At 42.1% G+C, this 17,686-nt stretch overlaps 2 protein-coding genes across 3 annotated transcripts in view; both read right to left on the reverse strand.

Annotated features, from left to right (window-relative positions):
- Window positions 1-17,686, reverse strand: part of LOC126926787 (uncharacterized) — a 182,415-nt gene that overhangs the window by 144,544 nt on the left and 20,185 nt on the right. The window contains exon 2 of one of the 2 annotated variants that reach the window (XM_050743133.1): window positions 11,227-11,402. The exons of the other annotated variant lie outside the window; for it this stretch is intronic. The gene's annotated coding sequence lies outside the window, so the exon portion shown is untranslated. Of the gene's footprint in view, window positions 1-11,226; window positions 11,403-17,686 lie in introns of those variants that run through there. 2 annotated transcript variants of the gene reach the window in all.
- LOC126926816 (uncharacterized) lies at window positions 730-4,766 on the reverse strand. Its single transcript, XM_050743204.1, has 3 exons — window positions 4,744-4,766; window positions 2,451-2,617; window positions 730-1,538 (listed from the first exon to the last, which is right to left on the reverse strand). The coding sequence occupies exons 1-3, from the start codon at window positions 4,760-4,762 to the stop codon at window positions 1,269-1,271; spliced, it is 456 nt and encodes a 151-aa protein (XP_050599161.1). The 5' UTR covers window positions 4,763-4,766; the 3' UTR covers window positions 730-1,268.

The raw sequence follows: 17,686 nt of genomic DNA on the forward strand, positions 1-17,686 counted from the left end.
ATGAAAAAAGTGGAGTAAACGCGACGAACGAGCTTCGTGCTACGACTGGCAGCCACATGGACGGATGAACGCGGCTGGAAACGCACGCGAGTGCAGCGGCGAATTGTGCGTGAGAGTAAGCGCGAACGCGAGACTGGAAAAAGCACCAGCGCTTACCGCCCACTGAAGTTCTAATAATGGCAGCTTTATGTGCAATCACCGAGAAACGAGGGTGCTGGCGAACGCATTGTTCGACCCCGACCGAGACGATTTAACAAGGGCCGAGGATTTCATCTTGAACGTTGCTCTTGTCACGACCGGCATACTTCAAATCCGATGGACCGATGATGGAGATAGAGATGTGGCGGCCTTGGCGACAATGTTGTGTACAATTTTCTAATGTTATGTGTCCACGAGAAAATTCCCATTCTATTGGGTTTTCTCAAAAGTTTCTTTCGTTTTATAAGGAAGTGACAGATGCACATCATTTTTTGTTTTACATTATGATCCATTTTGTTCTATTAGTAGAAAACGGATCATACAAAATTCAATAAAATAATATAAAAGAAAAAATGTTGTGCATCTATTATTTTCTTATAAAACAGACAGAGACTTTTGGAACAACCTAATATGTTTCTCATTGACATCCTTGGGAATTAAGTAGAGGATAATGGAAAAATGGAAATCGATAAAAAGTATTTATTATTATATCGAGAGTTTTAATGAGTTTTTTTTTTTTTTTTAGAAAAGTTTGTTACTTTATACAATTTATTGGTAGTGTATTGCTATAACAATTTTTCTAAAATTTACAATTTAAATTACATTGGTTCGTTGAACGATCGAGTAATAACTTAGCAGTGTTTTAAATCTCATTCTCGTAGATTTGATTGTATTTGTAATTATTATAATTATGAGCATCGTATTCTTAAGAACATCCCCTTTTTACATTATCAATTGTTCTTTGATTTATCGACATCATTAGAACGAGAACATCATTATTATTTCCTTATTTCTGAGCTTCGTATTATCGATATCGTCGTAATTTTATTGACTTATTAATCAATATTCATCGTAATATTATTATGAAACACATAAGGAATGAAACTCCATGTACACATTTATAAAATGAAAACAGCATTTTCATTGGTAATGCGATAAATCTTATGTATCGTGTTGTTGTGTAATATTACAGTGTATGTTACAATGTACGTATAAACGCGTTAATAGAACCAATTATTCTCATCGGCGACTAAAATGATTCACGATCGTGTGTTACTTCGTCTGCAATGTCAGGACGGATACATGATAATTGTTAATGTAATTTGTAATACTAAAGCTAGAAACAGATCGATCCCTCTTATCGTCAGATCGTTCGCAGCACCGGTACCGATATTGCAAAACGATTTCTCGCAGCAAGTGGTGCAAGCGGAGAGTTTTGTTCGTTCACCGACCACTATACATCCGGAGTCGCATTTGTTAGTACACTTTCTCTCCACCGACCAAGTTTGTGGACTAGACGTTGAATCTTCGGTGCTGGTAGTATAAGAAAATCGCTTTACCTGAAGAGAAAGAAGCAAACGTGAAAGGAATATTTGCAGATTTTAAACTTTCACGATGTTCGTTATATGACATGTCCTAGCGGATCGCAAGAGACACTCGTACGCTAAAATATAGTATTTCTTTTAATTTTGTCCGAGTACGAGCTCATTTTGGGCGGCATTAAACCACGAACTTGATAGTATCGAGCGAAAAGAGAAAAAAGAAGACTGAAAAGAAAAGATGAGAAAGAATTCTACATGTACGTAGAATGATTCTTGATACTAAAATTAAATTAATATTTGCAACAATTCCTTGTTTCACTCTGTATGACATTTCACATTGGAACTTGTAACGAACACGAGTGAGTGTGAACGTAACATATTTTTAGTCAAGGGAATATCAATTTTCCAGAATATCTCGCATCATTTCCAGAGAATACGGCTCGTTCATGGTTAATTCGGTCGGTTAATATCGATTACGGATTTCGTAAAATTTTTGCCGTGTATGTGCAAACTGTACAATTATATCATATTCAATATCATTGTTGATTACCAATAAATAAGAAGAACAAATAAAAAATTGCATTTGCATATTCCCTCAAATGTGTACACCATGTACATATGTTCCTATAAAGCGGATTCAATTTCAATAAAGTACGTAATTATTATGAAACTGAATTGATCGACTATATTGAACATTTCCAAACACTAAGATCGCGTTATGAACGAAATGAAACTGTGGCTCTATCTTGAACAGCCTTCTCTCGCTCTCGTGTTGACGATAACTAATATCGCTTTTAGCTAGCTGTTTGCTATATTCTGTTTGCTTTAAAAGCACGCGATCAAAGCAAAATATCAAACATCTGCTGAAACACGTGCGTGACCTGTGTATAATCAACAAGCGTTTGAATCGCTGTTATCATTTGTCATTACCATACAGGTCCTTTTATCACCAGTGCACTTGTGCCCGAAAGTGGTGAAGTTTCCGGTCAGATTGGCGCATCTCTCTCCATCTTCCATTGTATCACACTGATGACACCATAAATCGTTTGCTCGTTCCGACGCTGCGTGAGTTCGATGTTCCGTAGTTAACAGTTGGCCTGATCATCGGACACAATCAACCGACAAATACGTATTAATTAATAGAAATCGTGATTTATCCTAGATTTCTAAAGATTATTAAAATCGACGTAGGAATCGGACGTAAGACGTTGGGCAAATCGTTGTCTACTTTTTAATGCTTCGCATCTTTCTCTCTTTTATTTCTTAGAAATTACTTCCTTCTACTTCTTCCTTTCTTTCATTTTTCAAACAAATGTGTCGTGCTTTCATTAACGTCAGATTTTTGTACATTTTTGTACAAATAAATAGATATTAGTCTTGACATTTACAGACACATCGGCGATATGCGTAAGATGAAATTTCGTCGCGTTCGTTGACAAGATTGCTAGGAAGATTGCGGAAAGGGATATCATCGAGGAAATCGTCTAATAAGGTGAAACATCGGTTTAGGTTTCTTATTTAGAACGGAATTCTTCGGATGTTTAGCTTTTCCGTCGAATAGCGTCTCTAACGATATTTCGCCAAATTTTCCTGCTGTTCTTGCGATACGTCCGACGGTAAGACTTGGCAAGCAAAATATCGTAAACGTATCCGGAAATTACGAAAAATTTATTTCGATTTATTTCAATTAAACGTATTCCGAGAGCAGCAAACGTATTCCTTATCCATTGGCAGGTAATCAACGAAATCATACACGGGTACTTAAAAATACCTACAGTTATGAAAGATATTTCCAAGTTCGGAAAAACGCTTCCACGCAAGTTTGATCAATCGTACCAATCCTCTAGAGTTTCAGCTTCTTAACAGATTCGATCATCTCCGAAGACTAAACAGACGGTATACGACTACGTTTGCATCTACACGACAATTGGATCTACGCAAGACTGCAGATTCGATATCCACGAAATATTCTATGTATATTTCATGAAGTTAAAAATTATACTGTTTTATTTCACATCTGGTTCCAATAGAATAAGATGGATTAAACGTAATTCAATAAAATAATTTAAAACAAAAAATGTTGTGCGTCTATTATTTCCTTATAAGATAAAAGACACTTTTGGGACGGTCTAATGTTAAAAATTCTCTGTGAAAGTTGATTGTAATATTCTTCTTATCTAAAGAAAAAGAGAAAATAGAAATAGATGTATTCAGTATGAATTATTTATTTTATACATAGGAAACATAGGCAAGACGGTAAATGAAAAAGGTAGCCTCGAAATGAGAATTCATCGCGAAGCTTATCACGGAAGAAAAGTCAATTAAATGCACCGTGTACGATGATCGTTGTTTACACGATTCGTAACACAAATGGCTAACACCTACGAGTGAAGGCTTCAACAGGTGCACTTTCCTCTATATGCAGTTTATATGTAGAGGAAGATCTTCGCTATAAATAGACGAAACATCGTTCCTTCAGACATCTAGTGAAAACTCCCTCAACGAAACACGCTCCTAAAACGCAACTTGCTCGTAAAACAAATAGGGCCATGTAACTGAAAGGAACCTCGAGAAAGAAAGAGAAAAATGGGAAGAAACAGAAACTTCCATTTTCCATTACAGAAACGCTCTTTGTTGAAAGAAAAATTCCTCAAATTAAAAATTCTCAAAGACGAAATACCGCCATTGTCTATCCTGGCAAATTATCTTCCGTCTTAACCAGTTACCTACTCTTGACGAGTATACTCGTCACGCGTAAAAAGCAGTTTTTGCTGTTTAAACTGCAATTTCAGCGAAAACTAAAATATATTCGTAAATTTGAAGACGTTTCGACCATTTGGAAGCCAGGACCAGGTAAAACGAACAAATGAAGAGATATAAATAATTATTATGAAAAAACTATAATACAGCGTGAACAAAGTAGTTGTTCTGTCCTTTCTAACGCATTTTAGTCGCATTAGTCGCAACGGCTAACTGGTCAATACATTGTCGAGTCGATCAACTTTGGTATTCCGATCGTATCGACGTGAAAATCGGCGTGACGAATAAGGCGCAAGAATCGTTTTCTTCTCTCGCAAATACCGAAGATGGACAACGCGTATCGGCGAATTTTTAATTTCAGAAAAATGTAATTTGATTCGTGGCGAAACGTGTGAGAAACGCGTCGAATTAAAGAGGCGAAGGTTTAAGCAGCCCGACAAAGCGAGTGAAATGCGAGGCTTACCATTGATGCTTACGACCATGGAGATAGACACGACGATCAGGAAGTACGTGACAGGGTACATGTATCGGCCATGTTGATAACGTCTAGCGCGTCACATTCGAAAATAAATTCGGCTGATGTCATTGGCGCATTGATCGCATGCTGGTGTATGGCGGCGAGCGCGTTGCGACGCAAAACGAGCGGATTTGGGTACAATAGGCAGCCATATTGAGAATAGCCGGAGTCTGCGCTGGATGGGTACAGCTGCTCCAGAAACCTTGAAGCCCAAGGAAAATCAATATCCATGGCAGCCGGAAGGTCCTGTTCGTTCAGCGGGAACGTTTGACGTCAAAGTTTCTGCGCATTCGCATCACACACAGAAAAAAGAAAATTCACTGTCACTGAATCAATGATTTGTCGACACCGCAACTAAAATTCAACTTACAATGCCTCGAAAGCTAAAATAGTCCGACACTCGCCGTAAAAATATCTTTCGTTTCGTACGTTCATTCGAACGAAATAACTCGTCTGCAACTGTGGACCGAACCATTTGAATTTTGCTCGACGAGTTAGAGGAAATCTTCGAAATGTGTTATTTAAATCTTCGTTACAGGTCCAGCTAGAAAAGTTGTAAAAAGCTACCTTTACTTTCTTCTTCGCTATTCCGACTAATTGTACTTCTTTCAACATTTCTTTACACGTCACCTATTGTTAATCTTTCCAATTCTTCTAACTCGTAAAAAAAAAAAAAAAAAAAGAAAAAAGGAAAGAAACAAATTGTTTGACTCAATTTTTGAAAAGTTATTCTGTTTTAAAGAACGCACCAACGCCTCCTATAGCCCGTTACACGAGACTTCGGGATTTTGTTCGTTTTGTAACGAAACACGACTATCCAGATCACATTGGTAGAATTTGAAATCATCCTGAAAGTGCAAATGTAAAAGGCAGAAAATAGTTGTGGCGAATATTTGGGGGGAAAAATAGTACATAGTATAGATAGGTATTTTGAGCGTACAATAAATATCAAAAATTATTCCATTGAATATCAAGACGTATCGGTACAACAGATAATTGACTGTTTAATTAATTTCGTGAAATTAATTTCCTCCACGAGATACACCATAAAGAGCTATCTTCAACATGTTATAGACGCGAAATACTGTCCCATTGAACATTGAGATGCATCGATGTGATGGATAATTGACTGTTTAATCACTTTTGGAATCTCTGCGAAATATACACTCGCACTAAATATCTTGTTACTTAAAATACAATATAATATGTAATATGCGATATGTAATATAATATGTAACATACACGTACACACGCGATATATTTATAAAGAAGCACGTATCAGAGTTGGAATAATTTCGTGAGCAACAGTAGACGGTAAATGTAATTTGCAAACGACCTCTTTATCAAATATCGATAAACGCGATCGATATGGAAGGGATCAGTCCTTATGCTGGCCAAATATTCCGTCATCATTCAAACATCCATCGAAACTAATCCCAGTACATACCATTCGAATAATCGAGTAACTTCGTTATCGCGTATGATACAGTGCAATTACTTGATTGCAATGATATCTCAATGATTATTAACAGATACCAAGATGTCTCGACAGTTGCAAAAATCTTTTATAAATAAATTACACGTGGCTCGCGAAGCTGTTTCAACGTTGCTGGAAACTTTTTGCGTATATGATATACGAAGCATTTCGAAATGATCATTGCAGCACTGTAGCGAGACACGCCTAACTTGATCGTATCGGTGAAATTTCAAACGGATTTGGAAGTGTGCATAGAAGTTATATTTACCAGGGACACGTACTTTCCAAAAATCATCAAACTATTCGAACAGTCAATTATTATTTAGTATGTTAATAAGCCACGATGTACAATACCCTTAAAAAGTTAGAAAGAATAAATTTTCGGAAAATGGAACAATTTGACTTTCAAATGGCTTGTACGTGATGTAATCATCTGTTTGATGAACTTTTAATTGCTATCGTAGATAGGATCGTAAAATACTACGAATGTTACAGACATTGTCGTGATTTTCCTATAAAGTAACACACGACGCGTAGTCCGTTTGATGTTCGATTTGCTTGGCTCTTGTAATCCAATTTCAATAAAATTGTACAAAATGCACGTGATACGAAAGAAAATATAAAATATACAAAATACTCTTTACTTCTCTTTTTTTTTTTCAATCATATTCTCAAAAATATGAATTTGCATCAAAATCTACAGTCCAATTAGAATATTAGAAAGAATATTCAGACAGACGATGTATAAAAAGGAGATACAAATTACGACGATGAGAGAACTCGCAAGATATTTGTATCTGTGAAATTGCAACTGTTGCGTCGATAAATATCTACGCCGATTAAATGTTTGATACACTTCGGATTCTCATCGGAAAACCAGTAATAACATATTTCTATTTCGTAATATATTTCTGATGTACAGAGGATGCTCTCAAAAAAATATACACCCACTTTAATTAAATGGTATCGTGAAATTGCTGCATCGTATTATTACAATTTTTATACAAATCTTCCTTTCCTTCAATTTTGTGTACATTTCGGATGTATTCCTTTCTTTTAATCCTATTAATGGATCGATAGATTTAATTTTATAAAATTGATTTTTTGAATATTTATACATTCCATATCTTTTTAAGCACCACGTCACACGATTCTTTCGGTAGAAATAACTGCGTAAAATTACATTTTCTCTGTACCTGGGAGCTTTTGCGCGGTGAATTTTATACGATCGAAGCCCCTTTTTCGAATGGCATGGGTGCTTCGGCATGGGAAAGTGCCTCTCCATTATCGTTTTAGCTGGCTGTTTCCATTTGTATAAAATCGTCGTTATTATCGTCTTTATCACAACGAAACCATCCCATTACATCAGTGTATTTAAGGTTTCCCCACAGTTACCCCATCATTCGAGCAATCCACGTGCTTTACATAATTCTCAATATCACGTTTCCATTTTCTAACATCTGTGACTGTAGCTTTTCCAACGTCACGTACTCTTGATGAATTCTATCGCCGATTCTTACACCACCTCCCACGTTTTTAATTAAATTGTATTTTCTTTCTGTACGACTGGAACGTTGTTAGTTTCATACCAAATTCTTATTTATCGGAATTCTATTCTATTCTATTCGAACAGAGAAAAGAATGTGTAGATTTTTTAAAAAGAAACTGTTTTTTCGAGCTATCGCGGGGAGACGCGGTCGTTAGAATACGCGTCAACGGGAGTCGTAAATTCCCGTTACGATTAGAATGATCGACACCACGAATAGTTCGATCCCCGTATTTCGATTAAGATAATAGGGGTGATTCAGGTATGATAACACTGTGGCTCACAGAGTTAAAATATATATTTCCAACACTTAGTATACACGATTGAATAGATATAAACACTTAATAACTTATCACGCTGCAATAATATAGATATGAAAGTAACACGGTATGAGACTTAATGTTAGAAGTTAGATCTTTGACTGTGGTAGGAAATTCTGAGAGATATAGAAACGGTGAGAGTTATAGGGAATGCAGGAACTCTAGTCACCGTGAGAGACGATGGAAAACTCTGAAGCTTATTCTGATGTGAATACGGAGGAAAGCTTGGTATGGGTGTGCCCTTTGAACGAAGAACGCGGATTCGTTGCTTACATTTTTAGTTAATAAAGTGAGGGCAACAATCCGCGATGTCGATTGGTTGGGACCAATGTTAGGAAGGAAGAGAGGAGGAAGAAACCTCCTACCAACTTGGGTCCTAGGCGACATTGTTTACAGGGAAACTCAGATTTTTCGTTAGGTATATCTCCGCTTTCTTCGTAATTCTTAAGAGCACATAATTGTTGAAGTTTGCGCATATTTTTACACTGATAAATTAACCCTGCTGCTGATCCTCTAATATTTCTCGTTCGATCTCATCTATTACAAATAACAGATACGTAAGACAACATAGGAAAATATATAAGTAAATAGTATCGCGAATAATTACGAATAATTGCATTCATTTTCGTTAAAGGTAAATTATATTGTATTTACGTGCCAAGGATAGAACTGAAATTGCCGCTAATATTGATTTATTCTTGTTAAATTTCAATGTCAGAATAAAAAAGTTTAGTAGTTAGCGGTTGCGACCTCTTTGAAAAGCGTGTACCTAAAAGTGTGTCGCGAACAGTAAGCGATGGCGAGTATACTCGTCGAACACGGAGTACGGGTGGCTGTTATAATATAGAATTAAGTTGTTACGAAACGACTGTTTTATTTTTCAATTTAGTACTGACGGGGCTCGTCGTAACGTAAAATACTGCCATCTCTTCGTGACGAGTATACTCGTGGAAAACAGCCAATTGGTTAAACCAGGACCAGATCACGATACCGTTTAAAGATGAAATTTGTAGAATGGTTAGAGTTAGAGAATATCGGAACTTTGTATTATTATAACGTTTACCATCGCTGCGCTCTCGATATTAACCTTTAACTGCTGCTCTGGGACTCCCAGAAGATATAAACATCCGCCTAACTTCGCTCTCGAGCAACGCGTGATGTCAAGTGTCTTGGTAATTTTCAATTAAGTCGCCCCTTATGACTATAACTTATAACTTCTGATCTTTGTTCCGTATAGGAGTAATTGAGAACGTACAACTTTCCTTTCGCTTTGTTTCGTCTTGTCCATTATGGATGAAAATGCGATTATAGTTACGAAACGAATCATTCTTCGTTGATCGCGATACAATGGAAATGTTTACAGCGAACGTTCCCGAGTGCTTCGAATAAAGAAAGAACGATGCAATACGATACTCTTTGACTTATAAATAACTTTCCTTTGAGACCAATCGGTGGATCAATTTTCTAGCTCCGCAGACGCAATGTTACACGTAATCCTAGGAATCGTGAAGTTTTCAGTCTTTTCTAATATTATTTTTCAACTTGAAATTCAATCTATTGGACGTAGGAATATTTTTACTGTAAACTATTAGAAAAATGTCCATCGTATAATCGACGAGCATCGCGAGAGTAATATCCAGGCTTTAAATTCTAAAGGCTCGTTACCGTACAACTGTAGTAGGCAACGTCGTTGCTCTAAACACGTACGTAATTTTGTTCACATTGTATAACCGATAACTAATTTTCTTTTTATTATTTCTTTTTATTCGAATGTCCTTCAGCTTTCGCTTTACCACCGTACATCATCCCTACGTCATGCACCGATACTATTTTTCTTTTACACTGTGACACTTACTTGTCTGCTTGACCATGCGATCCTGATCATCATGCAAATGGTCTAAGACTGTTGTCGTAATACTCTACGGAATAACTAAAATTGTTGTATCGTTCTAACACGTTATAGATTTTATTAAAGAGGAACGTTTACTCGATAGAAGACTCAGATTCATGAAATAAGACACCGGTTTTCCCTGACGCCACTTTACGATATAAATAATTAAACTTTTTCTCCCTCGTATATGGAAAGCTTAAAATACTTTTCCTGTATTATCTATGCCAAATCTCCTGTCAATTTCGTTACTAAAATAAATGTTACAGTTATCAGCAATAGTCGCCTGCACTCGACTATACGTTTCTTTAATTAAAAATTTATCAAAGCGAAGTCTTCGATTCTTTAAATTCTGCAAAATTTGATGAAACGCGCAATGACTCGAAACTTCCGACGAGTAATGTACGCGAAAGACTCTGTATACTCGTTAGGTCGTTCCTCAAACGAGAAACAGATCGAACTGTTCGCGTTCGAGTCAAACGTAAAGGGAAAAGATTAAATTTCCTAACTTTCCGTCCATAGGATCTTCATCGACGTTTATGACAGTTGACTTCTCTTAATTAGCGAAGCTTCAAGCTTTCGATATTTCCAAGTTTCAATAATTCTCATTCTCCGTTCGCCTTTCAATGACCGTTATTAGCGTGAGCGTGTGTCAATAATCAAAGCGAACGATGCTCTTTTGAACCTTCCTTTCCTCTTCCATTCGTCTTCCTTTTCAGAACGGAATAATGGCTAGATCTACTTTACTCGTTGCGCTGATTTAACGAGTGCGTGTTTATTCTCTCTTTATTCTTCGTCTGCTTCTGCCCTCGCGTCTGTTGAACATCGATTCGATTGCTGAACTCGACTGTGTGATTCTCCTATCAGGAACGACATTTGCGTCGGAATATACATGTTACGGTCGTTCTTTAAAATTCTTCTAAATTAAAAGTTTCTTAAAACTCTCCTAGCTGCAAAGTTCTTCTCCTGAAAGAGTCGCGGTAAACGTGGACATCCGACGTTACGCGTTCGTTAACGAGCATCTCTTATGTCAAATATTACAAAGCAACGATTTACCCAAAATATAGAAATATCTTCCGAAATAGCGGACTCATCGTTAGATTATTAGATCGCGGATGTTCGTGCATTTGTGGGAATTTTAAAAATGCAAAAGTCCATGAAACGTTTAGGAAACGTAGAGGATGAAATAAATCTCTATCCGTTTCGGTTTTTTTTTTTTTTTTTTTTTGCGTGGGGAGGGGAAAATGCTATTACGCATGCCCAGTGACCCGCATCACTGGGTTATGTGGGAGTCGGTCGGATGTCGTTGCCATACCCACTAAAAACCCCTCCTCCTTCTTCCTCCGCTTGGGGGGCAGACAACCCCGGTAAAACCTGTCGGCAGTAATCAGGGTTGTCCTTTCGTGCCCCGTAGTATCTACTTCTTCGGGCCGTTACTGCTCATGTCGTCCTCTCAGCCAGTTCAGAATACTGGGCTGGTCTCCTTCTGCGGTTTTTCGTTGTTTCCTGTTCTTGCCCTCGTTGCTCCGCGTAGTTGTTGTTTCGCTCGTTCTCCTCCTTGCTTCTTCCCAGGCCCTCGCTGTCACCCTCCTGTGACACATGACGGTCTTGCAGAATTGCCTAAATTTATTCCAGCTCTCGTCCTTGGCGGTCACCGTGGCGATCAGATTGCCCACGTCTATCTTCCCGCCCAGAGCGTTCTCGAGCTCGATCCTTCTGTCCGTCCACTTCGGGCACGCGAAGAGGGCGTGCTCTGCATCGTCGTTCGGGTCTCCACAGTCGAGACAGTTGCTGTCGCTGTCCCTGCCAATCCTTTTCCTATAGACACCGAAGCTCCCATGCCCGGTTAGCAGCTGCATGGTGTGGTGATCGATGTCCATCTTCTTTTTGGTAAATAACAGCGCACTCGGTATTAGCTTCTTTGTGATATTTTCTTTTTTGTAGTTGTTCCACTCCTTCTGCCAGTCCTCTTGGGCCTTCTTGCGAATCGCCTCCAGTTCCTCCTTCAGCTTGCAGTCGTCATCCGTGCCACTCCTGGGCCCGTGGATCTTCTTCCTCTCGTAGGTCTCTCCGAGCATCTTTATCTTTATGTAAATCGGGAGATTCCCGGTCAACACGCAAAGAGCCGCGTGGGAGACGGTACGATATGCCGTCGTTGTTATGCACAGGGCCGTTCGTTGTGCACGTTTCAGCTTTTTCCTGTTCTTATCGGTATTCGCTGCTCTAGCCCACACCGGTGCTCCGTAAGTTACGATGGACTCCCACACATTGTAGTAGAGCCTCCGAGCCAAGCTGGGCGGCCCGTTGATGTTGGGTAGAATTCCCCTAAGTGCTCCTATTAACTTGTCGGCTCTGTTACACGCCATCTCGATGTGCGCACCGAACCTCCGACTGGAGTCAATGACGACTCCGAGGTACCTGATGCGATCGACCGTTTCGATGTCCGAGGAGCCCAACCTGAGTTTCACCACTCTCGGCACTCGCAAGCTTGTGATGAACATGACCTCCGTCTTTTCTCTCGCCAGGGTGAGCCCGACACTCGTGCACCAGTCGTTGGCGATCCTTAGCATCGTGTTGACCTTGGCGGAGGCCTCTTCGTTCCTCCCGACGGAGCATGTGATGGCCAGATCATCCGCGAAGGCGGTTGCTCTGACCATTGGCATGTTGTCGAGTCTCTCGAGCAACCGGTCGTATACCAAGTTCCACAGGAATGGTCCGAGGATGGATCCCTGCGGGACTCCCGCCGCCACCTCGTGCTCCACCGTGCCGTGCTGGTTGCTCACGATGATCCTCCTTCCGGATAGGTAACTGCCGATTAGCCTTTTGACCTTCCATGGCAGCTTCCTCTTGTCAAATTCCTCGTATATGCTCTTCCAGCTGAGCGAATTGAAGGCATTGCTAATATCTAGGGTGATCATCACGCATACTACCTTCTTCTGTCTGCAGATGTTGGCAAACTTCATCACCTGCGTGATGGCGTCTACCGTACTCCTCTTCTTTCTGAAGCCATATTGCCTCCGATGGAACGGGTCCATTCCGATGCATCTCTCGATGATCTTCTTAAAGCATTTTTCCCAGATCTTGCTCATGGTTGGGAGTATGCTTATCGGCCGGTACGCGTTAGGGAGACTGGGATCCTTACCCGGTTTCCTTAGCAGTATTACTCTGGCCGTCTTCCAGCAGACTGGGATCCTTCCTGTTTCAGTGATGCCGTTGAACGCCCTTGTCACGAGTTCGCTCCTGCGACTCGCTACCAGCTTCGCGATCTCGCCCGGCACGCCATCGACTCCTGCAGCCTTCTTGGTGTTCATTCTTCCGGCGGCATCGACGACATCGCCTTCGCCGATGGCGACGCTGAGGCTAATATCTCCTTCTTCTTCGGTCTCTGCCTTTTCGCGGCCCTCATAATGGGGGGGTCCGTGTCCCAAGGTGAATAGCCTCTGTAAGACTGCCTTCACCATGTCGATCGGCATGTCGTTGGTTGGTCCCTTGCTTTTACATATCTTCATGACCGTGCGATAGGGTTTGCCCCAAGGGTCGCTCTCCAGTATCTTGCAGTATTCTGCCCAGGCTGTTTTTTTGCTGCGGGCGATCTCCTTTTTTAATTGCCTTCGGATCTCCTTGTAGGCGTTGACGAGGGGCTCGGTGTTGCCGGCGTTCTTCTTCCTTTCTCTCGTCACCCTCCTGAGCGCTTTGTGCGCCTGCGCTCTCAGTTCCGCGATCATCGGGTTCCACCAGTAGTTCGCGTACTTGCGGGTCGCCGCACTGTTCGACTTCCTTAGCATCCCTTCGCACGTACCTTCGATGCTCTTTTGCAGGGGCTCGGCCTCATCCTCTCCGATAGCCGCGTTGAGGTCTTCCTTCTTCAGAGTGTCGTCGAATCTGCTCAGGAACTCCTCCGGCGATATGTCCTTGGTCACGTACCTGAAGAACTTCGATACGGTTCGGGTCTTCCTCGCCTTAAACCTGTGGAGCACGTACAGATGGTCCGAGGCCGAGTATTTGTCCAAGACCGCGCTTCCGGCGTGTATCTCGCTGACCTTATTGGATACGCTTATTATGTCAGGGAAGCTCGTCTTCCCGTTCATGAAGAAGGTATACTTTTCCTTGAGCCTCAGTGGAAACACCCGGTGGCTGCTTAGTGCCTCCATTAAGACTCTCCCTCTCTTGTCTGTGGTCGATCCTCCCCAACAGGTTGACTTTGCGTTGAAGTCTCCGGCCACGACGACCTTGTCGTGTCTTCTAGCAGCGCTCTTCGTCATAGTCGACAGCGTGTCTATGTACTCGGAGTATGCTAGCCTATTTATGTTGGGCGAGCAGTATCCGCTGAAGCAGAAGACGTCGCCGACGCGGACGCCCACTATCCCGTCGCTCTTGACCTCTGTTGTTTCATCGGGCAGTTTGCCGTTGAGGAGTGTGACCCATATCGAGGCGTCTCCTTTGGTGTCATTAAACCAGTGCGGTAGCTGCCTGTTCGGCTCGGAAATTATTATTATATCCGGCATAAGTTCGATCGCGCATTGGTGCATCATGTCCTGCGCCAGCTTGCATCTTTTGAGGTTTATCTGCAGTATCCTCATTTATTCGCTTTCAACCGCCTTCTATACTCCGGACACGCCAGGGATCCGGTTACGTGGTCAAATTTCACACCTTTCTCCTTGCTGCAGATGGAGCAGCAGGGTGCGTTGGCGCAGGCAGCTATCGTGTGGTCTTTGGCTCCGCACTTCCTGCAAATCTCCTTTCCAGGGCTTATCGCCGTGCATTTGTTCGCGATATGACCGAACATGTGACATCTGTAGCACTTTACTACATTGGGTAGTGCCTTTATCGAGGCTATCGTCAAGCCGGTTCTGATCTTCCGGCTCGCCCCCTCTTTGGCCAGGTAGGCTTTCGGCATCGTCACTATTGCCGATTGGGTGCCCCACGGCGCCATTTTTAGGGTCTTTACTTCGACCTCAGTGATGTCGCTTATGCCCAGATGCATTCCTATCACCCTGGCTAGTTCTTCCTTGCCTACGAGCGGGTCTATATCCCTGATCTCTACGGAGGTCTTGTCGCGCATTGGTAGCGCTCTCACCTTGCCACTTAGCGCCGTGTTCATATCCGCCGCGGTCTTTTTGGCGTTGCTACCTGCTTTCAGCTCGATTAGAATGTCACCTGTTCTGGTCCTCCTAATTCCACAGCTCTCTTTTAGGGTCTCCTTTGCCCCCATCAGGTCTTTGTAGGCCTGGATCCACTCCTTGTCTTGCCCTACTTTGACGAGGATGGCTTCGGGTCTATTACGAATCCTCTTCGGTTCCTCCGGCCTCTTTGGCTTGTCCAATGCCGCCCTTCCTGCGTTCGCCTTACTGGCCACCGTCGGGGTGCCCGTTCTTTTTCCTCTCCTTCCGCGGACAGGGATCCAGTCATCCTTTACATCGCTGTCCGTGTAGTCAGTAGTCGCTTTTGCCGAGCTGTTGCCGGCACAGGCTCCTGCGTAGGAGGCCTTCATGGTCGTTGGTCTCTTTCTCTTGGTGTCGCCCTTCCCCTCGACGGGCGATCTCTCCTTCCTTTTTCCTTCCTTCTCCTCACTCCTCCCCGGAGGGGTGGTCATCCTGGTGGCCGTGGCTGTCCTAGCGTTCCTCTTGAGCCTCATCTCGTCCAACATCGAGTGGAGCTTGGACGCTTTTTTACTGATAGCGTCCCTCCTTTCCTTGATGTCGGAATCCTTTTTGCTCATGAGGTAGAGTCTGCTACCTATGTATTGGATTTCGCGGAAGACTTCTGTGATGATTTCCGTCATCGTCTTCCATTCGCTCATTTTGATGACGATACTGTCCTCGTCATTGCTTTCTGTCTCGGCCGTTGCTCTGTTCGCCATGGCCTTCCTCCTGAGACTTTCCCTTGGCGCCGCCGCTTCGCTGCCGCTGCCGACATTTCCGCCGGTGTGTCCAGCTCCGAGGTGCTGGCCGCTTCGTCCTTCGATGCCATCGGCTGGCTTCTGGCCAGGCTTCTCGTTGTCTTGCCCGCCCTCCCCTCCACTGGGGACTTTCTCAAATATCTGGTGATCTTGTCACCTTTCGGGATTTTTTCCTTTGCGAATCGGGTCGCCTTTACGGTGGGAGGTGTCTTCTCCTTGAGTGCCTGCATTGGCATCTCGACATCCTCGATGAATCCCGCGATGTCTTCATCAAATGCGAGGTATCTTCTTGTGCTTTTTTTGCACATCTTTCCCTCTGTGACATCTGCGGGTGTTTCTTGGTCCCCGGTCGTGTTTACCGAACGAGGGGAGGCCCTGGGATCGACCTTCCCCTCGCCGTTCGTCCAGTCGTTGGGTGACCGTCGGGTCGAGCCTGGAACGCTACTCGAATCCCCGACGGGGCCTGGAAGCTCCGAAACCCCCTGAGCCGTAAGTTTACTTACCTTGTAGTACTTGTCCATATTGTGTTTATGATTTTAATATACATATATATATATGTATTTTGAGATGTATCCTTCCGCGTGTATGCGATTCGTGTCCTAAATACTTGCCGATGTCGTCGTAAGGTCGCCAGTCGTCTGTCTGATGACCGGATACTTAAACTCGCAGTGTCCCTATCACTGTTCGACGCGGGGAGTTTTGACTGGCCCTCCACGGGGGCGCTCTCCCACTCCTTGGTTACCCAGGTAGCCCGCCCGGTGGCGCTTCGGTCTCGCGACCCAAGATGGCCTTCGCTCTTCCCCTAACCTCACTTTCCACACGCACTTTCAATCGATTCTCTCGCTTTTATACCAGCGAGCTCCCTTATTTCTTGTATTCCCACTCATTCCGGAGCACTAGAAACTTCACTTTCGTGCACTTTCCGCCCGAGTTCTTTAATTTACCCAGGTATTTCGGTTATGCCTACGGAGCGTCGTGCACGTGTCCGTTCTGCTTGCCGCCATCATCGAGAATCACGCGAACTATATTTGAATTGTGTTAAAATGGCAATTTGTAAATTTTATACGTCATATCGAAGGGATTAAGGATATTGAAGGAGAATACATAAATATTCGAGTCGCGTACATAAGTCTTAATATTATAATAATAAATAATAAGTCATAAAGAAGTCATAAATAAATCATAAATTTTCATAATCTTAGTACGTTATTGATCTACGATATAGTAAAAGTTCTATACAATAAGTAATAAGCTTTATACAATAGCTCGTGGTTGATAACTCCGCGTTAAATACAATTTATGGCAACAAAATTTTATCCTATTCTAACAGTTCGTGGAAATAAAAATCGACGGACTTATGTAACTTCCAGTTGGCGAACAAATTAACGCAAGTTTCCAACGAATGAAACGCGAATAATGGGCCAAGGAATTTCCGACGATATGAAGGAATTAGGTAACGTTGTCGGAGAAGAGTGCGCGAATGTAATACAATACTGTAGTATCGGAAAAAGGATAGGATTAGGATGATTTAGATTTGTAAAATTCTCCTAATGCTATTTATTAAGATTAATAAAAATAACAGAGATTAATTGGACAGAGAACGATAAATGTTCAACTTGAACTAAAACACAAAAGTCTTATTCCGTTCAAATCACTCTCGCAACTCTATAACTAACAACTCGATTTCTCTACAACGCTAGCAACTCTACAACTCTCGTCTTCGGCATCTGCACTCGCACGCTCTCGCTTCTCAACTCAT

Source organism: Bombus affinis, unplaced genomic scaffold (genome assembly GCF_024516045.1).
Source record: "Bombus affinis isolate iyBomAffi1 unplaced genomic scaffold, iyBomAffi1.2 ctg00000059.1, whole genome shotgun sequence".
Classification (NCBI taxonomy): Eukaryota; Metazoa; Arthropoda; class Insecta; order Hymenoptera; family Apidae; genus Bombus; species Bombus affinis.

Coding starts and splice junctions, on each gene's coding strand:
- LOC126926816 (XM_050743204.1), bottom strand. Junction 1,539..2,450: donor GTGATAAAAGGACCTGTATG/GTAATGACAAAT, acceptor CTTTCTCTTCAG/GTAAAGCGATTTTCTTATAC.